The 26,971-nt window shown below is 53.8% G+C and overlaps 1 protein-coding gene across 1 annotated transcript in view; it reads left to right on the top strand.

Moving 5' to 3' along the window:
• The window catches only part of MACF1 (microtubule actin crosslinking factor 1), a 139,306-nt gene that overhangs the window by 43,596 nt on the left and 68,739 nt on the right, over positions 1-26,971 (top strand). The window contains 31 exon segments of the mRNA XM_030964653.1: positions 1,079-1,245; positions 1,844-1,956; positions 2,050-2,156; positions 2,496-2,615; positions 2,721-2,816; positions 3,058-3,185; positions 3,268-3,361; positions 4,577-4,731; positions 5,617-5,860; positions 5,863-5,895; positions 6,307-6,435; positions 6,672-6,749; positions 6,849-7,010; positions 7,554-7,658; positions 8,345-8,440; positions 8,767-8,892; positions 10,815-10,967; positions 11,447-11,601; positions 11,970-12,096; positions 12,528-12,711; positions 13,250-13,419; positions 14,002-14,180; positions 14,348-14,486; positions 14,864-15,057; positions 15,198-15,360; positions 15,829-15,912; positions 16,007-16,114; positions 16,758-16,856; positions 17,017-17,169; positions 17,269-17,357; positions 17,746-17,881. Coding sequence (XP_030820513.1) covers positions 1,079-1,245; positions 1,844-1,956; positions 2,050-2,156; positions 2,496-2,615; positions 2,721-2,816; positions 3,058-3,185; positions 3,268-3,361; positions 4,577-4,731; positions 5,617-5,860; positions 5,863-5,895; positions 6,307-6,435; positions 6,672-6,749; positions 6,849-7,010; positions 7,554-7,658; positions 8,345-8,440; positions 8,767-8,892; positions 10,815-10,967; positions 11,447-11,601; positions 11,970-12,096; positions 12,528-12,711; positions 13,250-13,419; positions 14,002-14,180; positions 14,348-14,486; positions 14,864-15,057; positions 15,198-15,360; positions 15,829-15,912; positions 16,007-16,114; positions 16,758-16,856; positions 17,017-17,169; positions 17,269-17,357; positions 17,746-17,881 — 4,086 coding nt within the window.

Below are 26,971 nucleotides of genomic sequence, written 5' to 3'. Positions count from 1 at the left end.
AGGAGGAATCCGGGAAGCAAACAGCCTGCGTTGGTTGCCATTCCGTGGGCACCCTGGGAAATCCGAGTGGCTCCCACCGTCCCCTTTGTCCTCCCCTTAATTAAGGGGAGGTAATTGTACTAAGTGGGGAGCTGGAGAGGGGAGGGTGAGGAGGAAGCCGTGCCAGTCAGGAATTTGCTGGCATGCGGGGACACGTGCGTGGCGTCACGTGCCAGTCTGGCATTCGCAGCCCGTGCTGTCTGAGGGGTCCGTGACTGTCGCTGCCTTTTGTTGGGAACTGGGTCACAGCACCCCCTGGCACCAGCACCCCCTGGCACCAGCCAGGCAGAGGGGGGATGTCACATCCTTCTCCCTTTCCTTCCCTTTTCCCTCAATGTGGAGCTGCTCCATGGCTGGAGGTCAGAGAGCTCCTCTCCAAGTGTTTTCCTGCTTCTTAAATTGGTAAATTTTTTACAACAGCTCCAGGTGGAGCTCCCCTGCCACACCTGCAGCCCCAGCAAGAGATATTGGTGGTGGTCCCTTCTCCTTGCCCACCCTGGGTGCTGCTGGCTGGCAGTGACCATTCCAGGAGCCTCAGGTGTCTGAGGGTGCAGGGCAGGAGCAGTGAGGGTACAGGAGGATGCACGGCGTGTTTGGGGCAGGGAGAGGCAGGAAGGGACCTGCCTGGAGCCTCCTCTCTCCAGGACGTTGTGTTCCCAGCGAGGTGTGTCCCTGTCTGTGGGGACAGGGATGGTGCAGAGGGAGCGGCTCTGGTGGTTGTTGGCAGCTGGGGTTTGGTGGTGTCAGCTCGAGTCCCAGCTGGGCTGGGCTGTGTGGCCGAGCAGCACCTGGTGTTCCTGTGAAATGGGGGTTGGAAAATGCCTGGCTCTGCCTGCTTGGATCTCCAGCCTGCCCAAACAGATCCTGTGGTCCCTTCCCAAATTCCTTGGGCGCAGGGTCCCCTCTCCCCATGGTGACCACGAGTTGCCTCCTGCCCTTTCTGGTAGCCAGGTCTGGGGCAAGTTCAGAGGAACTGGATGTGCCTGGTGGAGGTTTCCCTGCTCCTGCATCCTCCCATGGCTGTGCTGCTTCCTTACAGATCTCTGACATCTACATCAGTGGGGAGCTGGGGGATATGTCAGCCAAGGAGAAGCTCCTGCTGTGGACGCAGAAGGTGACAGCAGGTTACATCGGGCTGAAGTGCACCAACTTCTCCTCCTGCTGGAGCGATGGCAAGATGTTCAACGCCCTCATCCACAGATACAGGTGGGCAGGAAGCAGCACTGGGAGCGTCATGAGGGTGGGAGGAGGGATGAGGATCTCCCAGGGGTCTCTGCCCACCACTGTGGTCAGTGATGGGCTGGGGATGTGGGAGGGAGCAATGTCTTTTTTACCTGGAATTCTCTCTTCTGCCAGGTAGCTGTGGAGAGAGGGATGCTTGGAAAGAGCAAAAGATACATCAGGTTGCAGGAAAAAAAAATCTTAATAAGGTTGGGTAGAGAGGCAGAAATGAAAAGGTTTAAAACTCTTGAGTGCTGCAGTGCTGCCCTTTTGCTCTCCATGAACAGCAGCACTTCCATCCATGCTTTTATCCAAGGCTCTTGGAGGTCTCCCAAGCAGCAGTTAATCCTCTCTTGATTCCTTCTTCCCCAGCTGGCACCGAGAGGTTTTTCTTTGCAGCCTGAGCCCCTTTCCCAAGGGGGATGAGCCGGGGAAGTCCTGCAGCCCAGATCCCCTTGGAGAGCTCCAGTGTGGGGCAGGAGCTCAGACCAGCCCTGGGAGCCACGCATGGCAGCGATGCCCACCCAGGATGCTCTGCCCCGGCCACCTGGTGCTGGCTGTGACTCTGGGCTGTGTCTTGCAGGCCAGATCTGGTGGACATGGAGAGGGTGCAGATCCAGAGCAACCGGGAGAACCTGGAGCAGGCCTTCGAGATCGCCGAGCGCCTGGGGGTCACACGGCTGCTGGATGCTGAAGGTGGGTGCCCAGGGCGTGAGACCAGTGCAGGGACATGCCAGCCTCTCTTCCCACTCCCTTTCCTCACTGCCTTTCTGCTTCCCCTCCTGCCAGACGTGGACGTTCCCTCTCCGGATGAGAAATCGGTGATAACTTACGTGTCTTCAATCTACGATGCCTTTCCCAAAGTCCCCGAGGGAGGAGAAGGGATCAGCGCCATCGTAAGCACTGCTGAGGGCTGCGAGGCTGGGACAGCCTTCTGGGGGTTCTGGGCAGGGTTTGGGAAAGGGGCTGTTCCCTGTGGAAAAGGGGTGAGGAGAGGGAGGAGGACCCCATTCTGGTGCCTGCCCTGTGACCTGCTGGGGTGTCTGTAAGGACACAGCAGGAAAAAAGCTGAGCTTAGAGAGAGCAGCTGGCAAGGAGGATCCTCCTCCTCCTGCTCCCTGTACCTGGGATGGCATCACAGCAGGGAAGCCCTGGCACTTGATCCGCCCTGTAGCACCTCAGTTCTCTGTGATTTGCCCGCCAGCAGTGCTTGCAAAGACACTCTCGCCCCACAGGAGGTGGATTCGAGGTGGCTGGAGTACCAGACCCGTGTGGAGTCCCTCATCTCGTGGATCAAGCAGCACACGATACTCATGTCAGACAAATCCTTCCCCCAGAACCCTGTAGAGCTAAAGGTAGGTCCTGGACAAGGTCTCTCCTCAGTGTGTCCCGTGTCCAGTGCTGAGGGATGGGTGGTGGCAATCCCCAGGGTGGTTCCTGATGAGCCTTTCTCATCCCAGGCACTTTATAACCAGTACATACACTTCAAAGAAACTGAAATCCCAGCGAAAGAGCAGGAAAAAGGACAGATAGAGGAGCTCTACAAACTGCTAGAGGTAAGGATCATCCTGGCTGCCCAGAGGCTGGTAGGTGGGAATGCTGTGCTTTTTCAGCAAGACTGAACTGTGCTCAGTTCAGGTTTATTTTGGAGTGGAGAGGTGGGAACACCCCTCAGGATAAACCAGGCAGCGAGCAGCACACTGCAGGAGCGGAGGCAGAGCCCCTCTTCCCTCCCTGGAATCCCCAGGCAGCTCAAGGCAGAGGTGGGAAATGCCATTCTGCTGATGTTTCCCCCAGGTTTGGATTGAATTTGGACGCATCAAGCTGCCCCAGGGCTACCACCCCAACGATGTGGAGGAGGAGTGGGGCAAGCTCATCATTGAGATGCTGGAGCGCGAGAAGCTCCTGCGGCCGGCGGTGGAGAGGTGGGTGCTGTGCCCCTGGCAGGGCCATCCCCTGCTCCTTCCTCTTCCAAAACCCCTCTCTCACCTCCCTCTGTCATTCCAGGCTGGAGTTGCTGCTACAAATCGCTAACAAAATCCAGAATGGTGCTCTGAGCTGTGAGGAAAAGCTCACCCTGGCGAAGAACACGCTACAGGCTGTGAGTGGGGAGTGGGGTTTGCCCCTCCTGGTTTTGTTGATTTGTTTGTTTTCCTACTCTTGTTTTGTACCCATCTCCTCTCCTCTCTTCTGCCTGGGGTGGTGGGTTCCCCCTGGAACGTTTTCCTTTCTTTTCTGCCCTTGAGCCTGTCCCAGAGGTGCTGTAGGGGTGGTGGCAGATATTTTGGTGATCCACAGATCACCTTGAGGACAGAGGGATGGAGAATGGTCTTGTCTCTGGGAATACAGCAAGTGGGGCTGGACATCTGCAGAGGTGCTGGTGTGGAGCAGAACAGCACTTCTAGAAAAGCTTGTTGAATATTTTTTGTCGTATAATGAGGCTTAAAACCCCCAAAATCTGTTTTATTTGCCCGGTGGAAAGGACTCAGTGGCAGACCCTGGGTAGGGAGCAGGTTTCTGGAGAGATTTTTTTGTTATAGGAGAAAAGAGATGCCAGGAGCCCCAGCACCCTCAGACACCTGGGGCTCCTGGAATGGTCACTGCCAGCCAGCAGCACCCAGGGTGGGCAAGGAGAAGGCACCACTGTGGTGGTGTTCACAGGGGTCTCAGGAGGAGGGAAGAGAAGAGAATCTTGACTCCATGTTTCAGAGGGCTGATTTATTATTTTATGATATCTATTATATTAAAAGAAAATGATTTATTAAAACTACACTAAAGAATAGAAGAAAGGATTTCATCAGAAGGCTTGAAAGGGAAGGAATGGAATGATAATAAAATTTTGTGATTGATTAGAGAGTCTGAGACAGACTGTGATTGGCCATTAATTAAAAACAAGCACATGAGACCAATCACAGATCCCCCTGTTGCATTATACAGCAGCAGATAACCATTGTTTACATTTTGTTTCTAAGGCCTCTCAGCTTCTCAAGAGAAAAAATCCCAACAAAAAGCTTTTTCATAAAATATGTCTGTAAGAGACCACCACCAATGTCTCGTGTTGGGGCTGCAGGTGTGGCAGGGCAGCTCCACCTGGAGCTGTTGTAAAAAACACCAACTGAAGAAGCAGGAAAACACTTGGAGAGGAGCTCTCTGACCTCCAGCCATGGAGCAGCTCCATGGTGGGGGAAAAGCGAAGGATGGGGAGAAGGATGTGACATGGGGTGGTGGCAGGAGGTGCTGTGACCCAGCACCCTGTGACTCTCAGCCCCTCTCAGGGCTGAGGGGACTCGTCCCTGAGTGTCCCCTGTCCCCTCAGGATGCTGCTCACCTGGAGGCAGGCCAGCCGGTGCAGCACGAGGCGGACGTGGTGGCGTTCCTGCAGGAGAGCGAGGGGCTCATCCGCCAGCTCCAGGTGGACGTGCAGATCCTCCGGGACGAGAACTACTACCAGCTGGAGGAGCTGGTGTTCAGGTGACCTTGAGAAGCTTCCTCAGGGGCTGCACAGCCCGTCTGTGTGGGGCACGTGTGTGGTCACTGGTTGTTGTGGTGTTTTGAGGGTTCCCAGGATGAGGTGAGAGATGAGAATTGACCCCGAAGTTGTCAGAAGGCAGATATTATATTATATTATATTGTATTATATTATACTATATTATATTACATTACATTACATTACATTACATTACATTACATTATATTACATTATATTATATTATATTACATTATATTATATTATAATTATATTATAATGTAATATAATGTAATATATTATATTATATTATATTATATTATAATATAATATATTATATTATATAATATATTATATTATATTATAATATAATATAATACATTATAATACATTACATTATATTACATTATATTACATTATATTACATTATATTACATTATATTATATTATATCTATATCATACTATATCATATCATACTATATCTTATCATACTATATTTTATCATACTATATCATACTATACTATATCATATTATATCATACTATATTATATTATGTTATACTATTATATTATATTCTACTATACTATATTATATGAAAATGATATATTAAAACGATACTAAAGAAAGAGAAAGGAGACATCAGAAGGTTAGACAAGAATGATAATAAAAACTCCTGATTGACCAGAGAGTCCGACACAGCTGGACTTTTTGGCTCCTGTCCATTTGGCCATCCTTAAGTTTGAGGTGAAATCCCCCAGGTCCTATGAGGTGTCTTTACCTCATCAAGGAGAGAAACTTCTGGGCTTATTTCCTTTTTAAGGAGACCAAGGATAGTTTTGTCACTCTGACGCGTTCCCATCCTTACCCTCTCCTTGCTTGCTCCCCCAGGATCGTGAGGCTGCAGGACGAGCTGGTGACGCTGAGGTTGGAGTGCACCAACCTGTACAGGAAGGGCCATTTCTCCACCCTGGAGCTGGTGCCCACGTCCACACTGAGCACCACACACCTGAAGGGCGAGTCCCTGACCAAGGGGCTCCACACCTCCTCGGCCTCCTGGTTCAGGAAGCCCATGACCAGGACAGAGCTGGTGGCCATCTCCTCCTCTGAAGATGAAGGCAGCCTTCGCTTCGTCTCTACGAGCTGCTGGCCTGGGTGGAGGAGATGCAGGTGAGGAGATGCTGGGCCAAACCTCCTGCCTGTGCTCAGGCTGATGTGGGAAGCTGCCCCCAGGCCTTTTCCTGCCTTTTTCTGTGAATAGTTGCTTTGGTGGTTTGTACTTTTTGGAGATCTGAGGCTTCTGTCTGGAGCTGGGTTTTCTCTCTGGGGGTCCTGCTGGCCGGTGGGGATCTCAGGAGCCTTTCAAAGCTGGAAGCAGATCTGTGCTGATGCAGTCACTTGGTCTTACGTGGGTGGGAAGCTTGTGTGGGCTGTCCCAGAAATGTTCAGAGTTGGAGCACTGGCTTAGGATCTTCCAGCAAGACTGGGAGGTGTTTGTTCCCTCTGGGGTGACCTGGGAGGATTGCTGGTGTCCCTTTGAGAGCAGAGTGAGCAGTGCTGACCTGAGCCTCTTGGTTTCAGATGAGACTGGAGCGGGCAGAGTGGGGCACTGACCTGCCCAGCGTGGAATCCCAGCTGGAGACCCAGAGGCACATCCATGCCAGCGTGGAGGACCTGGGCTCCAGCGTGAAGGAGGCCAGGATGTATGAGGTATGGTGGGGGACACCAGGCGTGGGAAATGAGGGCGTTGGGATCAGCTCTTGTGGCTCACGTTCCTGGGGCAGAGAGGATTTTAAGGATGGAGCTTCTGAGTTGATGTAGTGCTGCCCTGAGCCATCCTCTCCACCCTCCCCTTCCTCAGGCAGAGTTGTGGAGAAAGGTTTGGGGATGGGATTTTGAGTGATGCTGTCCTGTGAAGGGTAACAAGAACATTTCTCATCCTTCAGGGCAAAATGTCTCCGAATTTCCGCGCCAGCTACACAGAGACACTGGGCAAGCTGGAGACTCAGTACTGCAAACTGATGGTGAGCCTGGGGGCCCTCCCTGCTCCAAGGCTGGGGAGAGGGGAAAAAACATCAGAACAGAGCAGGGAGGAGGAATAATAAACCGTTCTTTGTGTCCAGGAAACCTCGAGCTTCAGGCTGAGGCACCTGCAGAGCCTGCACGGATTCGTGTCCCGGGCCACTGCTGAGCTGATCTGGCTCAATGAGAAGGAGGAGGAGGAACTGGCCTATGACTGGAGTGACAACAACCCCAACATTGCAGCCAAGAAGAATTACTTCTCGGTGAGTGCTGGGAGGGCAGGTGCTGCTTTTGGTCCTCAGTGGAGCCCTCAGCTCCCGACAGACCTGAAATCCTGAGGCTGGGTGCTCCCTCCCAGCTCCCTGTGCTTGTTGTGCCTGAACAGAGCTGATGGAAGCTCCCCCCAGAGCAGAAAGTGAAATGAATGTGTGTGTTCAATTGAATTGCAATCAAAAAGGCATCAAAAGATGTATTTTTAGCATTATTTTGGAGCTCAAGGCGTCTTGAACTAGTGGGGGCGAGGGGGGTAAGTCTGAGCCAAAGAGGAAAATTGATTCCTCTTTACAGCAGTATAAACAAATTCCCACTTTCCACAATCACTGTGTGAAGCTGAAGAGGTCCCTGGGCAGGTTTCCAGTGCCTGTTTGGCACACAGGAGGCAGATTCCTGTTGGGAATGGGGCTGTGGTGCCGTGCTGGATTCCCTGGCATCCACTGGTACCTCCTTTAGAACTTCCACGCTGTGTTAGTTGGACACATGGTCTGAGCGAGGTGCCAGAGCTGAGATTTGGGCTTTCCCTCCTGCAGGAGCTGACAGCAGAGCTGGAAGAGAAGCAGGACATCTTCCGTTCCCTCCAGGACACGGCTGAGCTGCTCTCCCTGGAGAACCACCCGGCCAAGCAAACCGTGGAGGTGAGCAGGAGCTGTGGGGTTCCCAAGGGTCAAATCACCTCAGCTGGAATTAAAAGACTCACTTGCCTCACCCCACAGTGCCTGATGAAGTGTTTTGTGGTGGCAGGACATCAGTGAAGTGGTGGAGCTTTTTAATTTTGGGAAGTGGCCATTCCCAAATAATCGCCACCTCAAATTAGGACGCAAACACACAGAGAATGAGCCTGGCAGAGCTGTGGGGTTCCCAAGGCTCAAATCACCTCAGCTGGAATTAAAACACTCACTGCCTCACCCCACAGTGCCTGATGAAGTGTTTTGTGGTGGCAGGACCTCAGTGCATTGGTGGAGATTTTTAATTTTGGGAAGTGGCCATTCCCAAATAATCGCCACCTCAAATTAGGACACCAGCACACAGAGAATGAGCCTTTCCCACAGAGAGGTGATGCAGGGAATGGCCTTGACTTCCAGGGACACCGTGGTGGTGAAGCAAAGGGCTGTGGGAACCTTTTCCATGGGGTAAAAGCAAAACTGTTCCTGCCTCTGGCATCGTGGGTGACATGGGGACACAGACAGGGTCTGCCATCTCCTGTGTCCAAACCCTCCTGGCTGCAGCCAGATTTTGGTCATTTCTGTCCCTCCCTCAGGCTCCTGTGCCCCTCCTGGCTGTGCATGCCCTTCTCCAGTGCTTTTTTCTGTGTTTTCCACAGGCCTACAGCGCTGCTGTGCACACCCAGTGGCAGTGGATCAAGCAGCTCTGCCTGTGTGTGGAGCAGCACGTCAAGGAGAACGCTGCCTATTTCCAGGTATTTGGGGCCAAATTCCCTCAGTCCCATCTGCTGAATCCCACTCCATGAGCTCCTCACACTGCTGTTATCCTTGGTGGAGAGGGAAGAAGGGATTTTTTTTCTCTGGAATATCTGTTAGCTGCTCCCTTGGGCATTTCCAGGGGAAAAAGGGATCGACAATTCCCTGTAGTTCTGCTCATCCACCTGGGATGATCCTGCCCTTGCAGCCCTAAAGCCAGAGCAGTGTCAGGAGCTGCTGGCTGAGCCTTTGGGGTGCTGCTTGGCTGTCTCCAGGCTGCTCAGGGGTCCTGCCCAGGTCCCTGTGACCCTTTTTGCCTTGGCAGTTCTTCAGCGACGCCCGGGAGTCGGAGACGTACCTGCGGAACCTGCAGGACTCCATCAAAAGGAAATACTCCTGCGACCACAACACGAGCCTGACACGGCTGGAGGACCTCCTGCAGGACTCCATGGTGGGTTCTCTGACGCCCCAGCACCCTGCTCTGCTCCACCTGGGACACCTCTTTGCTCCCCAGGGAGAACTGAGCTCTTTGTCCCCACAGTTTGGTGGGATGCGGTTTGTGTTCCACCTCAGGCAGTGATTTGTTTCCCTTTGGAGCTGGTGAAGGAGCTGCAGGTTGTGCTGGCCCCAGCTGTGTGGTGCAGCTGGAGTTGGTCACTGTCATTTGTGTCCTCAGGGTGAGGAGCAGGCAGCCTGTGCTGGCTGTGCAAGGTCCCAGCCTGACGTGTGAGCTGCTCCTGCCCCAGCCATGCCCACCCTGCTCGAGCCCTGCTGACAAAGGCAGGGCCTCTAGGATGCTCCTGGTTCTGCTTTGGAGCTGGTGGAGGAATGCCTGCTCTTTATCCAGCCCAAATCCTGTGTTAATCCATGCTGCTGGATGGGGCAGCCTGGCTGTGCCAGGGGCTGATCTCTGAACACGTGGCCTGGCTTAGCTGAGCAGGGCAGAGCCCAGGCCGTGGCACTGTCACCCTTTTGCCTGATTTGGCCTGAAAAAAACCAACCTAAAAACAACCCCCAAGGAGCAAAGCATCAGCTGGTGTTGGACAGCAGGGTCAGGGGAGGGTTTGGGCTGTGGCTGAAGTGCTGAGCTGTGGTGGCAGGGTCAAGAGGCGACGAGGAGAGTGCCACACACCTGTGTGGAGGCAGGTGGTCACCAAGAAGGGCACAGCAGGGTGTCCCCAGTGCCACTGGGCTGCCCTTACTGGGGGTGATGGGTGCATCAGCACTGGCTTCTCTCCTGGAGGCCTGGGGGCTCCCCCACCCTCTCTCAGGGTTCTCCTGGCCTGTCTCTGGTGCTGCCAGGACCTGGGGCAGCCAGGCTGGCTCCCAGGCTCTGTGTTTGGGAGCCCTGGCACATCAGGAGTCTGGCAGGTGCCACCTGGGGTGGGAGAGGCTGTTCTGGGCAGCCAGAGAGTGGCCCCAAACCCAGGACTGGGGCAGCTGCCCTGAGCTCAGCTATATTACTCTTTCTTACCTAATAAGTTAAAGTTGTATTTCTTCCAATCATGCTCCCTGGGACAGGCACAGGTAGTTTATTTAATCATTTATTCTTTTATTTTAATTTTATTTAACTTTATTTTTTTTAACCATTCAAGTCTCCTCCACTGTCTTAGCACACTAACCAACCCCAGAGTACCAAGCATGAGGGAGAACCTTTTCTGGGATCCTTTTTTCTGAAACCTTTGCCACAGCCAGCAGGGGCTGAGCTGTCACTACTCACACGAGCTGCCGGTGTTGTGATCTGCACATGTCTCCAGAGGCTGTTCCAGGGGAGCTTTGCCACCTTTCCCCCTGGGTTGGTGCCATCACCACGCCCAGCAGGGATTTGTAGGAATAAAGTTTCCTGCAGCTGGCAGATTCTCCCCAAAGGCAGAGGCCTGTGCGATCGCTGCACCCCGAGCCCCTTCTCCTGAGATGTCTGATCCCCATAATTCATCATCTCCCATTCCAGCCATTGGTTTAAACACCCCTTCATCCTTTGCTTTAGAGAAGGAGCATGCTTCCCTGGGCTCTCCTGCAGGCAGCCAAACATCCCCAGCTTTGGGCTGGGCATTGTCCTGCTCTCAGCCCCTCACAGCTCCTGGGACTTTGTTTTGGTGGATGTTGTGTTGTCATTTTTTTTCCCCTTTTGAAAGAAAACATTTTTTTGTCCTACCAGCCAGAGAGGCAGAGGCGTGCATGTGGCTTTGCAGGGCAGTGGGAGTAGCGGTGATGTCCCATCCCATCTCCTGAGCCCTCTCCCCACCCTGCCAGGGCAGCAGGATCCTCCTGAGGCGTTTGCAGGCCAGCACTGGGGTGGGGGGCGAGCTGAGCTGCCTGGCACAGACCTCCCCTCACCATCCTTGAGCAGCCCATCCTCCTTGTCCCTGCCAGGATGAGAAGGAGCAGCTGATCCAGTCCAAGAGCTCCGTTGCCAGCCTGGTGGGACGCTCCAAAAGCATCGTGCAGCTCCGGCCCAGGAACCCAGAGCACGCTGTGAAGAGCACCATCCCCATCAAGGCTGTCTGTGACTACAGGCAGATCGAGGTGAGGGCTGCCAGGGTGCTGGTGGCACTGGGGAAGGGAAGGCAGGGACAAGGGAGTGACACCCGGGGTGGTTTAGGATGAGCGCCGTAGGATCTGTCAATGGAAAGCAGGAGTGGGAAGACAGGGGGAAGGAAACAGCAGGGATGTTTTTCCTGGAGCAGATTTCCACGTCTCAGATTTATTCTGGGCAGGAGCTGGAGTCCTCTCCCCTTCCAAGGAGGATGGGCTTCATCAGGCTGAGCCAAACCAGCCCGTGGGTGGCAGCCAGCTCCTCCCTGTGACTTCCCTGTCCCTTCCTGTCCCGGCACGAGCGTGCCGCACTGCCTGGCACCGCTCCAGGCTGCTGCTCCATTCAAACACATCCATCTGTGCGTTTCTGGGAGCTGGCTCACCCCCAGCAGAGGGGCTGGCAGCGGGGACAGGCGTGCACAGCCCTGCTGCTGGTTTCTGATGGGCTCCTGGTGCTGGGGCTGTTGCAGATCACCATCTGCAGGAACGACGAGTGTGTCCTGGAGGACAATTCCCAGAGGACCAAGTGGAAGGTGATCAGCCCCACAGGGAATGAGGCCATGGTGCCTTCTGTCTGCTTCCTGATCCCCCCACCCAACAAAGAGGCCATCGAGATGGCCAGCAGGTAACTTGGTGACAGTCACAGAGAGATGGGATGGTGGCATGGGAGGGGATGGATTTGGGGTGGGGATGGAGGTGTGAGAGTGGTTTGTGGTGAGGGAAGGAATCCCTCATGGTTCTACAGCTGCAAACTCCATTGCAGAGACTGCTGCTGTAGCTTGCAGAATGAAAAAATGACAATTTGGGAGGAGGGATCCCCCCAGGGATCTCTGGCACTGAACAGCAGGAGCATCACTCCCCGTGTGGTGCCAGACTGGGATCACTGGGCTGATGGGCTGCTGTCTGCCAGTGATGGCTGGAGGATTAACAGGGTCAGGGCTGGGTTTGCTGGCAAGATCCAGGGCTGATGGAGCTGCTCCTTTCCCCTTGCAGGGTGGAGCAGCTGTACCAGAAAGTGATGGCTCTCTGGCACCAGCTGCACATGAACACAAAGAGCCTCATCTCCTGGAACTACCTGAGGAAGGACATAGCCCTGGTGCAGAGCTTCAGCATGGAAAAGGTGCAGAGGAACTTCCCTGCCTGGATCTGGGGTCGTGCTGCTCTCCAGGCTTCTCTGTGTGGCCAAAGAGAGGGGAAAACCAGGGAGTGGGGAAATCAAGGGTCTTTACACCTGGAATAGTGCACACCTTGAAAAGGGTCACAGTTTGCAGCTATGGGGAAAAGAGGAACAATTCACACCTTGAAAACCTGAGTTTGGGGGTGCTGTGCAAAAGGATTGCAGCTTTTCCCAATACAAAGAGCATCAGGAGTGTGCTGCTGCTGAGAGATTGTGGATTGAGCATTTCATTAGGGAGTGAGCACAGCTTGGGGGAGGCATGGAGGACTTCCCTCTCCCCCTCTGAAAATACTCCTTGGGCAGACGACAGCAGTTCAGTTGGTGTGCAGGACGTTGTTCCTGATGTTTGGACGTGCCTCTTTTTGCACTCACAGCTGAGATCCTTGGCTCAAGGGGAGTGTCAGCAAGCCCTGAAGAGCCTGCAGGGCCACTACGAGGATTTCCTGCAGGACAGCCGGGACTCAGAGCTCTTCTCCGTGTCGGACCGGCTGCGCCTGGAGGAGGAAGTGGAGTCTTCCAAGGAACACATCCGGCAGCTGCTGGAGTCCATGGAGAACGGTGAGCTTCAAAGGGCCTGCTGCTTTAACCAGGAGCTGTGGGAGCTCATAAACAAAGGATTTATGGGATGGCTTCGTGTTCTTCGTTTCCTGAGCTAGCTGGTTGATGGTGTGAGCAGCTGCTCCCATTATTCCTCCATCTATCCATCCAAGTGTTCGGCCTTTGTCCAGCACTGCTCCTGCAGAGAGGCCTTGGCTTTGCAGCTTCAGCTGAGCTGCTGAGTCCTCCTCCCCTTGTAGTGTTGGCAGAGGGGATGCATTCCAAGCAAGGAGCTCTTCCTGCAGTTAGTCTTTGAGAAAATACACGTGGTGTGGTGGCACTTGTGACACCGTGAGTCCCACCAGGAGCAAGGACTCTGGTCCTGTGGCTGGACTCATTTCCAGAAGGAGATGATTTATTGATTTCATTAAGGTGTTTTCCATCTGAGCAGAGATGCTCAGAGGCTGCGCTCGGCTCTGGGGATTCCAGCAGGTCTCATTTGGGACAGCTACTGACCAGTGGTGCTTGAGCTGCTGTTCCTTGTGTCTCTGGCTTGCAGAGGACAAGGATGAGACCGTTGCCAGGACATACCTGTGTGAGCTGAAGAACATCCGCCTGCAGCTGGAGGAGTGCGAGCAGCGGCTCCTGAGCCGCATCCAGGCCCCGAGCAGCGCCCGGGCAGACGGTGACACCATCCAGGAGAACACCCTGCGCATTGCAGAGCAGGAGGTCAGTCAGGCCTGCTGCTGGCAGCTGGGCAGGGCAGGGCTGAGGGGGACACACACCCAAAAATAGCTGTGGCTCCTCTGCGTGGGTGAGGGAATCTCGGGATTTGAGGGAATCTCGGGGTTCGAGGGAATCTCGGGGTTCGAGGGAATCTCGCTGTGCAGAAGGCAGCAGGGAAGCTCAGCAGGTGGGCTGCATGCTTCATTTCCTGCCAGCTGCTTTGCCAAGGGCAATCCTGCCTTTCCCCTGCCTTTTTTTTCCCTGCCTGTTTCCCCTGCCTATTTCCCCTGCCTTTTTCCATTTCCCTGCCTGTTTGTTTCCCTGCCTTTTTCCATTTCCCTGCCTGTTTCCCCCTGCCTGTTTCCCCTGCCTTTTTCCCTGCTTTTTTCTATTTCTCTGCCTTTTTTTTCCCCTGCCTTTTTTTTCCCCTACCTGTTTCCCTGCCTTTTTTCCCCTGCCTTTTTTCCCCTGCATTTTTTCCCCCTGCCTTTTTTTTGACCCTGCCTTTTTTTCCCATGCCTTTTCTCCCCCTGCCTTTCCCCTGCCTGTTTGGGCTCTCCTTTCACGCTGTCTCTCCCCCTGCAGCGCACGCAGGAGGATCTGCAGCAGCTGCACTCAGAGCTCCGGGTTGTGTCTGAGAGGTGTTACAGCTTCTTGGACAAAGCTCCTGCAGGGCCCAGCACCCCCCACCTGCGTTCAGAGCTGGACTTGGTGGTGAACAAGATGGAGCAGACACATGGGCTGTCTTCCATCTACCTGGAAAAGTGAGTGCCTCTGTTCCCAAACACCCTTTTGAGAGTTCCCAGTTCACTAAAGGCCTTATTCTGTCCCTCCAACACACCTCGTGGTGGATGTAACTGAATCCATCCCCCTGCAGCCTCCAGATCTGTGCCACGCCTGGGATGTCACTGTGCTCTGTTTGATTTGCCAGGTTGAAGACGGTTGACATCATTATCCGCAGCACCCAAGGAGCAGAATCCCTGGTCAAGGGCTATGAGGTGAAGCTGAGCCAGGAGGAGGCTGTTCCTGCTGACCTGGCAGCCATTCATTCCCACAGGACAGCCCTGCAGGTTGGTGCTGTTTGCTTGCCAAGCGGCGTCCTCCCCTCTTTTCTGCTGAATTTCAACTGTGGGACATTTTTCTTGCCTTGGAACAATTTTAGAGGATTTTGTGCTGCTGATGTGAGAGCCCTGATTGCTTTGTGAGTGTAGAGGAGGGGCTGTGGCTTGTGCTTTGTCTGCTGCTGTAGGATATGACCTGCACCAATCTGACCTGGGAGCGTGTTCCCCTTCATTCTACACCTCCCAGTTCTTTGCAGCTTAAGGAGAGGGGGGAAAATAAACCCATTAACCCCTTCCCAGCTGTGTCACCTCTGGCTGGGAGGACATCTCTGGCTTGGTCCCTTCTGCTTCCAGTGACGCTGACCCGGTGCTGTCTCCTTTTGCAGCAATGGCTCGGCGAGGTGAAGGACAAGGGCTCGGTGTTCTCCAGGCTGGAGGAGGAGATGGCGAAGGCCAAGGAGGTGGGGGAGCAGCTGTTCAGGCTGAGGCAGGAGCGCAGCATCGACCTGGAGCGCTTCCAGGAGAAGGGCAGCCAGCTGTGGGACCGCTGGCAGCGAGTCTGCGCCCAGATCGAGACCCGGTGAGCGACCTCCTCCCTCCCCTGCCGCCTTCACTCTCACCCTTCAGCTGACACCTTGGCTCAGGCTTGGTGGAGGGGAAATTCCCGCTGGTGGCATTTCACCCCCCCATCTCCTCTTACCTGTGGTGGTTTTCTCTCAGCCACACGGAGCTGGAGAGCATCCAGGAGGTGCTGAGCGATTACCGGCAGTGCCACAGCGCCCTGATCCAGTGGATTGAGGAGATCACAGCCCAGCAGGAGCTGATGAAGCCTGGCCAGGCTGAGGACAGCCGGGTGCTGTCGGAGCAGCTCAGCCAGCAAACGGTGAGGCAGGACCTCGTGATGTCTCCTTGCTGCCCTGACCGTGTCACTTCTTTTCATCTCTGAGCTTGGAAATGTGGAAAGCAGCAGGGAAGAGGCTGCAGGCCTGGGCTGGCTGTCTGGGAAGTGGAGGAGCTCTGCTTGGCTCGAGGTGCAGATCGGGTCTTGCGTGAAAAATTGGAGAATGTAAAGATTTTACCCAAAAGGGCAGGGATGTGAACCAGAATTCTGCTCACATCCCCATGGCTGCTGTCATAGAATCTCAGAAAGGTTGGGTTGGAAAGGATCTCCAAGATCATCTTGTTTCCATCCTCCTGCCACGGGCAGGACATCATCCACTATCCCAGATTGCTCCAAGCCCTATCCAACCTGACCCTGAACACTTCCAGGGTTGGGGCATCCACAGCTTCTCTGGGCAACAACTCAGCCAATCTATTCTGACAACCATTTTTGCTTTGAATTCCCTTGAAGGCTCTGGCTGCAGAAATTGAGAAAAACCAAGCCAAGCTGGACCAGTGTCAGAAATTCTCCCAGCAATACTCAGCTGCCGTCAAGGTACAGCTCCTGGCTGGGCTGGGCTGGGCTGGGCAGGGGCAGCCCTGGCAGGGTTTGCAGATCTCACAAGCTCCACATCTCCCCTCCTTTTCAGGACTATGAGCTGCAGCTGATGACCTACAGGGCCTTCGTGGAGTCGCAGCAGAAGTCGCCCATGAAGCGCCGGCGGATGCTCTCCTCCTCAGATGCCATCACCCAGGAGGTAGGAACCCACCTCAGCTCAGCAGGGGGACATTTTGGGGGGTTCTTCCACGCCCAGCAAAACCACCCAGCAGCCTCTGTGAAAATGAGCTCCTTCCTGCTGAACTCTCTTGTATAAATAAAGTTTCCACCCTCGCTGTTTTTTCCAATAGCCAGAGAGGATGGCTTAGTGCCCTAAGCACCAGGTATGCCATACCTTGACTCCTGGGAACCCCTGGGTCAAATCCAGCAGGGTCGGCTCAGCCCTCCAGCCTTGCTTGAGGTAAATAACCAGAGCACCATGCAGTGTTGCTGTGTGTGCATCTTTGGGATGAGAACCTTGTAGGGACCCGAGCTCCTGTCTGCTCTGTGTGGATATATCAGAGATCCCAGTAGCCCTCTGTGAGAGTCGAGCACCCGCCCCAGTGTCCGTGGCAGGAGTGTCCCCTCGCTCCAGTGTCGTGCAGCATGCCTTGTGTGGCCACCACCACCCTCCCCAGCAGACTGGCTGCATTCCATCGGTGCCATCGCGGCTCTGCCAGGTGCCCTGGGGGGCTCCCGAGCCAGAGGTGCCTCATCCATGTCATGTACTGTGAAGGGCGGCACTCTGCATCTGCCAGCAGGACTGATGCAGCCCCTTTCCCCTCTGTTTTGCCCCTTGGCAGTTCATGGATTTGAGGACTCGTTACACAGCCCTGGTGACTCTGACCACCCAGCACGTGAAGTACATCAGCGACGCTCTGCGGCGCCTGGAGGAGGAGGAGGTGAGGGCCTGGGGCACCCCTGGACCTGTCCCCACATCCCCCACATGCCCCACATGCCCAAGGATGCTGCTCCGTGCTGAGGGAGCAGCATCTCCCCTTCCTCCCCCTTTGGAGCTCCCTTTTGACGTGGTTGTCTTCCTCCTTCCTGCTCTGTTTGCAGAAAGTGGTGGAGGAGGAGAAGCAGGAGCACGTGGACAAGGTGAAGGAGCTCCTGGGCTGGGCCCTGGGCTTGAAGCAGAGTGTGCAGGGCAGGACAGCTGCTGCTGGCAGCAGAGAGCTGGGAGACATCGAGAAATCCATCTCAGAGCAGCAGGTAAAGCAGGGCTGACACCAGACCCTGAGGTTTAACTTCTGCTCTTTTTTTCACAGCTGCATTAAGCTGCTTTCTTTCTTTTTTATGTTTTTTTTCCAGGCCCTGAATGAGGAGCTGACTGCGAAGAAGGAGCAGGTCTCTGAGGCCATCAAAACTTCCCAAATCTTCCTGGCAAAACACAGCCACAAGTGAGTGTGACCAGGGAGAGAACAGGGGCTGGAGAGGAGATTCCTTAGAACTGTGGATCCATGGGATCCAGTGCCTGACTCCAGTTAAAAACAATGAGCTGCACACCACAGTTGTCTTCTTTATTGTCTGCAATGAGATCTGTGAAATGTGCAGCCCATTTGTGCTGTGGGACAATATTAATCCTCTTTAGCTGAGATGCAGACACGTATATTTGAGGATTTGATTGTGACAATGCAGGTCGGTTATCCTGGCAGGTTTTAGCTGAGCAGGGCAGGGAGAGGAAGGGACTCGTTGTGGATTTGGCCTTTTCCTGTGCTTGGAAGGATGTGGTAATTCTATGGAGCTGGTTTGGGCAGTACCCTGAGATATTTCCCCTTCCCCTTGCAGGCTTTCCCAACCAGAAAAGGACCAGATTTCTGCTCAGATTGGTGCTCTGAAGGAAACCTACCAAGCTCTCTGCAGCAACTCCACGGAGCAGCTCCAGCAGCTCCAGAGCCAGCTGGCTCAGGAGACAGAGCACAAGGTACTGCTCCCTGCTCAGCCCTGTGGAAAAGGTTTCATTTTGTCCTGTGTCTCTGGCCACTGGCCACTCACAGCCTCTTGCACGTGGTTCTCTCCTGTTCATGGTCACCCAAAGCATCTGGTGGTGCCTGGAGGCCAAGCAGGAGCTGTTGTGAGAGTTGTCCTTTGCTTGCCATCAGGGCTCTGCCCTCTGCACGAGGCTCACTCGTGCCTGGTGAGCAGGGTGGCAGATGGAATTCTGCCCTGGAAACGTCCCCTTGAGGAAATCTGTGTCCTCTGAGGCCTGTGAGCTCAGAGGGCTCGGTCCCACTGCGGGCAGGGCGTGCAGGAAGGTGGGACTCACTCAGGGTCTGGCCAAGGGTTTTTCTCAGCAGCTCTTCCATGTGGAAGGCAATTGCATTATCCAGCCCCTCAGCTGAGCTGGGAGACCTTCAGAAACTGTTCCCTGTTCACATCCACCAGCCCCATCCTTGCAGGGAGGGCTGGGAGCGCATCCTTATTGCCTCTGTTCCAGCTGTCATTCACAGATTTACGTGTGCCTGTTCTCTAAGTGTATATTCATGTGTCAATGGATATTTTTGTGTGTTTGCTTGCTGGCTCCCTGTACCCTGAAGCAACAGCCCGCTCACATCTGGCTGTGAGATGCAGGTTTTGGCTCTCAGGTCTGTGAGTGAAGCCCTGTTCAAGCCACTCATGGGGAGAAGGTGGCAGAGCTGCTTTTTTTGAGGTCTGCCTGTCCAGTTTTCACCTAAATATGTAGCGTTTTGCTCCAAACTGGACTTTACAGCACATTCCAGGCGTTTCAGAGCAGGAAATGATTTATTTTATTGCAAGCCCTTTAGCCCTTTTGCTGTCAGCAGAAAGGTGAACAAATCACTTTGTTAAGCCATCACAGATTTGGTGCAGCCTCCCCGTGGAATGTACACTTTTTTTTTTCTTTCCCTTTTCCTCCCTTTTGGTCAGGAAAATTATTTTAGAGCAAAAGCTTGTCAAGCTGTTTTGGTAGAGCACGAGGCTGCTTTGGGGCTAGAACAGTTTTCACTCACAGACTCTATGAAGCCCAGGCGGCAAAACAAGAGATGGCAGTGGGGCTTCACCTTAAATCCCCGTCTGCAAAACCATCCCTGCAGCTCTGCTGCGGAGCTGTTGCTTCACTGTAGAGGGAGCATGAAGAACTCTTTAACATTTGCTTGCTGGAAACATCCAACTGTCAGAAAGAAGTTACAAAAGACCCAAAAAAATGCAAAGCAGAGCGCGCTAAATTGAGCATGATGTGTCCCTGTATGGTTTGTGTTTCATGTCAACTGTTTTTAAGATTAACTGACATCCTTGCTTACAAGTTTAACTAACCCCCCTGGGATTTAAACAAACAAACAAAACACACAGAAGGGAAAGAGGACGGACCTGTGTGTGGGGTTCTTTTTGCAAAACAAAACAGTCGCATGCTGGACGCTAACCCCAAGCTTTACACTGTGTGTGATACGGCTGAACTGCTCCATAAGGCTCTGTCTTTAACTGCTCAAGGCACACCCTGCAAGTCGGTAAGTAAAAGCCTTTTACTCCCCTCCCTCCCATCCATCTATCTCCTTTTTTGAGCTTTCTCTTTTGTTTTCCCCCCTTTCCCTCTTTCTCTGTCTTTCCACGTCTCTGAGTATGCACGTCAGGGTCTGGCCATGGTGGTGGAGAGCTGAGGTTGTCCCAGAAGGTTCCTCCTGTCCCCACAGCAGGGTGTTGGGATGCAAAAGGAGTTCATTCCATAGTCCTGATTCCCTCCTTGTTATCCCCACAAAAATCTTGGAGTGCTTGGGCCAGCCTTATACCCAACCAGTGGCAGTGGGAGAAACCCAAACAACCAAAGAGCCTTTGTACAAAGACACTTTATCACCCAAATTATCACCCTCCCTGTGGGGGTAGCAGCCAGAAAAGCCCCTCCAAAAACCACCACAGTAGTTGATGTGGTCCCAGTTTGTCACTGTTCCCATGCTGGAACCTCCAACTTGTTCCATTTCTCCCCTGGCCCTGTCTGAGGAGCAGCTTGGAGGTGCTGGAGTGGGGCCATGGTCCTGCCTGGGGAGCTCTCCTGCTCCTGCCCTGGTGCATGGCTGGGGGCTGCTCCATGGCACGGGGCTCTGTGGTGTTCCCCACCCATCCTGGCACTTGGGATTTGCTTGGGAAGTGCAGGATTCTCAGCATGGCAGGAATCAGCATGGAGGCTGTGCTGGGAAAGGTTCCTCTTTACCCCACAGTGGGTGGTTGTGGGGGGTTTTCTTCCCCATGAGTGGGATTTGTGTTGTCTTTGCTTTTTGAAGCTGGAGTTGTTGAAGGGCTTTGTTGTGCTTGTTGGTTTCCTGCCCTCTTTTCTGGGGAGCATTAGGAATGAGTCTGAGTTTTGGTGCTTGCTGCTTTGCTGCATTACTGCTGGTGGATATTGGAAGCATCTTGGTGCTGCCCTGGTGATGGACTAGATTGCAAATACTTTAGGACTTTCTAGCCTGTTTGGGAATTTTAAGGGTTTTTTTTTGGTTTTGCTTTGTTTTTTTTTTAAACTGAGGCCTCCCTGAAACTCATGCAATGAGTGCTGGAAATGCTGGATTTTGATTTAATTCTTTTCCTTCTCTTTCTGTTCCAGGGCAATGAAGCCGTGGCAGGAGTGATCGATCTTGGCACGGTAGAAATCTTCCCTGTCTTTGGTGCCATGCAGAGAGGTCTTATAGATCAGGACACAGGCCTGGTCCTCCTGGAGGCCCAGGTGATCTCCTCTGACTTAGTTGTCCCAGAGACCAGTGAGAAACTCTCCTTGGAGGAAGCTCTGGCAAGAAACATCATTGATCTCAGGGCATTCCGGGTGCTGCAGGAACTGAAGGATGCTCTCCAGCGGGTGGAAGAAATCCGATGTGAAGGGAGGCAGCTCCTCCCCGTCGTTGCTGCCATAGAAGAGGGGAGGATCAGTGAGAGCGTTGGGCTGAAGATTCTTGAGGCTGAGCTCCTCACTGGGGGCTTTAAATTCCAGCAGGGCAGAATCAGCATGGAGACAGCAGTGCAAGGAAGGCTCCTTCCCCCCCAGCTCCACTCCAGGCTCCTGGCTCACCTGGAAGCTGGCAGGGATTTGATTGACCCCAACACTGCTGAGAAGATCAGTCTGCCTGAGCTCCTGGACAGGTGCATCATCCACCAAGAGACTGGGCTGAGGCTGCTCCCAGTCAAGCAGCTGGCGGGCGGGATGGTGAGCTTGAGGTCAGGCAGGGAAGTCAGCATCTTCCGTGCAGTCCAGGAGGGGCTGATAGACAGGCAGGTGACCATCAGGCTGCTGGAAGCCCACCTCTTTGCTGGTGGCATTGTAGACCCCAGGACAGGACACAGGCTGACCGTGGATGAGGCTGTCAGGCATCATTTGATTGAGCAGGATTTGGCCTGCACGCTCCTGATCCGGCAGCTGCAGACTGGTGGCGTCGTGGACACCACCACGGGAGAGAGGCTGACCGTGGATGAAGCCCTGAGGAGGGGTTTGGTAGCTCCAAGGACTGCACTGCTGCTCCTGGAATCCCTGTGGTCCTTCATGGGGCTGCTGTGGCCAGAGACAGGGGAGATCATCCCTGTTGCAGATGCTTTGGAGCAGGGGATGCTCTCCACGGAGCTGATTGAGGAGGCTCTGAGCAAGAGGCAGCTCCTCCAGGCTGTTTTCATCCCAGAAACCACAGAGGTGGTGTCCTGGCAGAAGGCAGTGGAGCAGGGCATCCTGGAGAGAGACGTGGTCAAGGAGCTGAAGTCAACAGCTGTCCCTGATGTCCTGGCCAGCGTGCAGCTCTCTGGAGCTCCAAGCTGGAGCAGGCAGGGCCAGAGCTCCCCTGGAAGGAGCCCCACAGGTCAGGAGGAGCCTCTGCTGAGGAGTGCTGATGAAAGGCTGATGTTCCACTTGATGACCCACAGCTACATCAACATCCACGATGGCCAGAAGGTGCTCTTGGTGGATGCAGAGTTGAACAATCTCACTAAAGCTCTCATCCAAAGCCAAGGAAATGGATCCTGTGCACAGGTGTGGGAAGGCTTTGAGGAGACAGAGGAACGTGCAGCTCTTGAAAGCAAACCCTGCAATGGTTTGGCTTTGCAGCAGCTTGAGTTTCAATTTGCTCCCTCAAAAGGTGAAAGTGAGAAGATCCTACCACCCAGACCTGCTTTGGAGAATGGGGAGGTGGTGGTGGGACCTGAAAGTCTCCTCTTGGAGGATGCAGAGGATTTCCTGCATGTGGAAGAGCAGGAGCAGATTTCCACCGAACAGGAGACCATCAGGAGAGAAACTGATGCTGAATTTGGAAAAGAACAGGTGACTTTTACAACCAGGGATAAACATCAGGCAAAATTACTGATGCCAGAACCTCCCAGTGACCTTGACAGTGGATTAATCAGAGAAACGGAGGAAATAATGATTGGGGCAGAAGAAGAGTCCAAGCCTCCTGCAGCAGATGGAGTGGAAGGTCCTGAATATCAGAAGAGGGCGTTGGAAAGTGGGGCAGTGGTTGTGAAAAGTGAAATCTGCATAACAATGGGCGTTCCAGAAAGTAGAGACAGACTGAAAATGGTGGCAGAGAGGTCTCAGGGTGCGAGGGAGCCTGAACGAGAGGCAGAAGATGTGAGAGAGGTTTATTTGCTGAAGGAGGGAACAGTTGAAAATGGTGTGCTGGGAGGAGAGGAGGTTGTGCTCCCTGCACGTGGGGAGGCAGCACCAGCAGAGAGGCAAAGCAAGGACATGGGAACTGTGCTGAAAGTGGAAGAAGGAAAGCGGGAAGAAGTGTTGGGTGATGAGGGCGTTGAGGAACCATCCCTGCCAGCCCCTGAGGAGCAGGAAGCAGAGGACACAGGAGAGCAGGAAGAAGTGTTGGGTGATGAGGGCGTTGAGGAACCATCCCTGCCAGCCCCTGAGGAGCAGGAAGCGGAGGACACTTTGGAAAAGCTCCTGGTGCAGCTCCAAAGTGGTGGCATCACCCATGAGCAGACAGGCAGGACCCTGCTGCTGGATGAGGCCGTGGCCTGTGGAGTGGTGTCTGGCCACACAGCCGTGAAACTCATGGAGAGGATGAAGATGTTCAGTGGCTTCTTTGACCCTCAGGCCTGTGAATCCTTGACCACTGAGGACGTGATTGAAGAAGGTCTGATGGATGAGGAGCTGCTCCAGAAGGTCCTCACGTCTGACAAAGCCATAAGTGGTGTCCTTGACCCGGGCAACAACTTTGTCTACTCCATCAAGGATGCTGCTGCCGTTGGCCTCCTGGACAAGGAGACAGCCATGAGGATCTTGGAAGGGCAGGTGGTTACTGGGGGGATTGTTGACTTGAAACGTGGCAAGAAAGTGTCAGTGACTTTGGCTTCAAATCTGGGCCTCATAGAGCCAACGAGTCGGGCAGAGCTGGTCAAGCTGGAGAAGGCTTCCAAGGGGAAAGGCACTGATGAGGTGACCAGGCAGAAGCTCTTTAATTTGCAGGCTGAGACCAGTGGGATTGTGGATCCTGCAAGCAAACAGCCTTTGACTGTGGCAGAGTCTGTTGAAAAAGGGCTCCTGGAGAAGGAAAAAGCTTTTCAGCTCTTGACCAAGCAGGTGGCTGATGGAGGGATCATCCACCACGTGTCTGGGATGAGGCTTTCGGTGGACGACGCCATGAAACACGGTTTGATCGATCCAGATCTGTGCAAGGAGCTCAGGAAAGCTGAAAGTGTGGTCCTGCAGGGCTTTGTGCATCCAGCTACAAAGGAGAAGCTGCCCTTGCCCCAGGCAGTGTCACTGGGGCTCCTCAGCCCGGAATTCCAGAGGAAAGTGCAGGAAATCCAGGCTGAGAGTGGAAGCATCCTTGATCCAGCTTCTGGCCAGCGACTGGCGCTGAGTCAGGCGGTGCAGGAGGGCTTGGTGCCCCAGCAGGTGGTGGAGAAAGCCCTGTCATCCCCAGAAATGAGGGAAGGAATTGTGGACCCCGAGACCTGCAAGATCCTTCCCTACTCAGAGTTCCTCAAGAAGTGTAAAATCGACGTCGAATCCGGCCAGAGGTACCTGGAGGTCCATCCCTTCCAGGCCATCAGGGATGAGGTGACAGGGACCAAGCTGCCGTGTGCTGAGGCAGTGAGGCTGGGCAAGGTGGACCCCGTGCCCACGCTGAGGCTGCTGCAGGCACAGGCAGACAGTGGAGGGGTGGTGGAGGGCTCTGTCAGCCAGAGGCTGTCCCTGAGGGCAGCTGTGGAGCAGGGGATGCTGGATGAGGCCATGGCCAAAGTCATTGCCACCAACCAGCTCAGGGCTGGGGGCATTGTTGATGCCCCCGGTGGGAAAAGGTTGACTGTGAGGGAAGCTGTTGGAAAAGGACTGATCAGCCAAAAATTAGCTGCTGGTCTTCGGGACGTGCAAGTATCCGAGGAGAAAGTCGGTTCTGAGGTCTTCAAAGTAGAAAAAATGCAACTTATGCAGGAAAAAATAGAAAAACTATCTCCAAAAGAGGAGGGTGACATCCTCCCTGCCAGGTCTGATGGTGCTGAGCCCAAAGCTCAGCCTAAAGCTGTGAGCTATGACACAGCTCAGAGTGCAGCTGCAGCCACTGAGAAATCCCCCAAAGCACGGACAGAAAGGAAATTAAAACCCCAGGAAGCTTCAGAGGGTGGTGTCCATCCCCAAGATGAACATCATCATCTTCATCACCCCCAGACAAAGGCTGAGGTGACTCCAGAGCACCCCTCAGTGCTGGGGACAGTGTCTCTCCCTGGAGAGGCAGTGGTGGCAGGGGCTGTGGAAAAACAGATCCCAAAAGGCATCTCCCAAGTGAGAGCAGCCAAGGGCAAGGAGCTGAGGGAAGAAATGGATGGAAGGACAGAGAAAGTAGAGAGACTGGGCTTGGAGAAGGAGCAGTTGGGCACAGAGGTGCTTCACAAGGAGGAGGATGATGAGGAGAGGAGGAAGAGGAGAGAGTTTGTAAGTGCAGAGGGAGTTGCAGCAGGTGAGGAAGGTGCAGTGGTGACTCCTGGGCAAGGAGAGAGAGTGACCAGTGTGGTCCAGGAGACACCAGCAGCCCCGAGGGAATCTGTCAGTGAGGGCACAGGGAAGGGAGGGATGGGTCCTGCAGAGTCTGGAGAACCCCCCGAGCTTGGTGTTCCTGTGGGAGATGAGCTTGCAGGGAAAACAGCTGCCAAACACACAGGAAGAGAAACCTCTGGCACAGAAGGTGCCATTGATCAGGAAAGAACAAGTGAAACTGAGCTAAAACCTACCCAGAAAAAGAAAAGCAAGAAAAAGAAAGCGAAGCAGGGCAGCATTCCAGGAGACAGCGCCCAGCCAGAGAAACCCGCAGAGAAGCAGCTCCTTCCTTCTCTGGTTTCCCAAGAAATTCCAAGGAAAAAGGGTGAGGAGGAGCACTTTGTCTCCAGGGTGCCAGAGCCAGAACAGGAATCCAGCACTGAGACTGCTGCTGGGTTGGCACGAGACACAGCCAAGCACAAGGGTGGAAAAGGGAAGAAAACAATTCCTGGGAAAGATGGAGAAACCCCCAGAGAGGATCAGGTGCTCCCTGAGCACGGGGAAACTCGAGAGGTGGTGAAAGGTGGGACCAAGGATGGTCAAGATTCCTTGGTGGCCCTGAATCTGGAGGAAAGGATGGCACAGGAAGACACCAGGGTGGAAACCACCCAGGATGTGCCCAGCACAGCCACCGTGGCACAGGAACTGCCCCACGACTTAATTATCAGAGAGGAACCCACAGAAATTCGGGAAACCTCCGCAGTCCTGGAGCTTGGAGAGGAGAAACAGCACGAGCAAAGAGCTGAGCTCAGAGCAGACCAAGGGGGAGCCCCTGCTCCCCCAAAACCCCAAGAGGAACCCTCCCAGGAGAGGAGCAAGCAGCCAGGCCCAGGCGAGCGGGGTTTGCTCTTACCTGTGATCGTGGAGGGCGAGCTGCTGGAAACCTCGAGGGAGTCCACGAGGCCGGCCCAGGTCAGTGAATATTTTTGCTATTTAGGCAGTTTTTCTGAGCTATTTGTGGATGTTTGGTGCTAAATCTGTCTGAGGTCTTCAGCACAGAGGGCAGCTGAAGCATGAGGAGTGGATGTTGCAGTATCAGCTGCAGTGGAATTGGCAAAGGAGCTGGTGATGAGCAACTGGAAACACTCAGGGCTGAGCTGTGGCTCCTTTTGCTGGAGCATTACTGCTAAATGACTAACAAGTAAAACTCTTTTTTTTTTTTTTTGGCTCTTTTGCTGCAACACCAAGAGATCTCTTGCCATTTATAAGCTTATGTTGGAAAAAGAACCATGTGTTTTATTTCTCCTGTAGTAAATCTTGTAGATAAGGCTGGCAAGTGGCGAGTCCATGAGCGGGAACGTTATTAACAAATTTCTCTTTTGGGGAAGAAAAAAAAAAAAAAGAATTTTATAGAACACTTTGTCTTCTTTTCTGCCTAAGTTTGAAGCTTTGATTTCCTGTCTGATTCTGCAGATCAAGTTCAGCAAGAAGATGTGTCTGGAGCACGACCAGAGGCTGATATCTTATCTCTCCATGCTCCGAGACATCGAGATGAGAATCAAACGTGTGCAGCCAGCAGAGCAGAATTTGGCAGCCCTGCACGACCTGAGGCAGCAAGCAGAGGTGAGTGAGGCTTGGCTGGTGTTAGACAGAGCTTTCCTCCCTCTCCCCACTTCCTGGACAGCCTTTGCACCCCTCCCTGCTTTTGGGAGTTTTGTCTCAGGTTTAACAGGCTTTTATATCAACCTCATCCCTCCTGCAACAGCCTGAGCTCGGCTGACAGGAATTTTACAGCCTGGAGAAAGGCAGGAGAGTGCTGGCAGCCGAGCAGGGCTGGAGAGTGGGATGGATTTTTCTAGACTGAGTGTTTGGAGCTGCCTCTCCAAAAGCCCTGCTGGGTTTTGGCAGCAGGGAGGTGAAGTCACCCTGTCGTGCTGTCTTTGTCTCAGGCTCTGGGCTCTGAGCTGCAGGAGCTGAGCTTCCCAGTGAATCAGGAGCTGGATGCTGTGCAGAGGATTGTGGCCAACCCCCCCGAAGAAGTCCCAGAGCAGTTACTGAAGGCTTTGGAGAAGGATACCAAGAACCTCCAGAAGTCTCTGAGCT

The sequence above is a fragment of the Camarhynchus parvulus genome, chromosome 23 (genome assembly GCF_901933205.1).
Source record: "Camarhynchus parvulus chromosome 23, STF_HiC, whole genome shotgun sequence".
In the NCBI taxonomy this organism is placed as follows: Eukaryota; Metazoa; Chordata; class Aves; order Passeriformes; family Thraupidae; genus Camarhynchus; species Camarhynchus parvulus.
The sequence above is the reverse complement of the archived record's forward strand: the minus strand, read 5'-3'. Positions and strand labels throughout refer to the sequence as shown.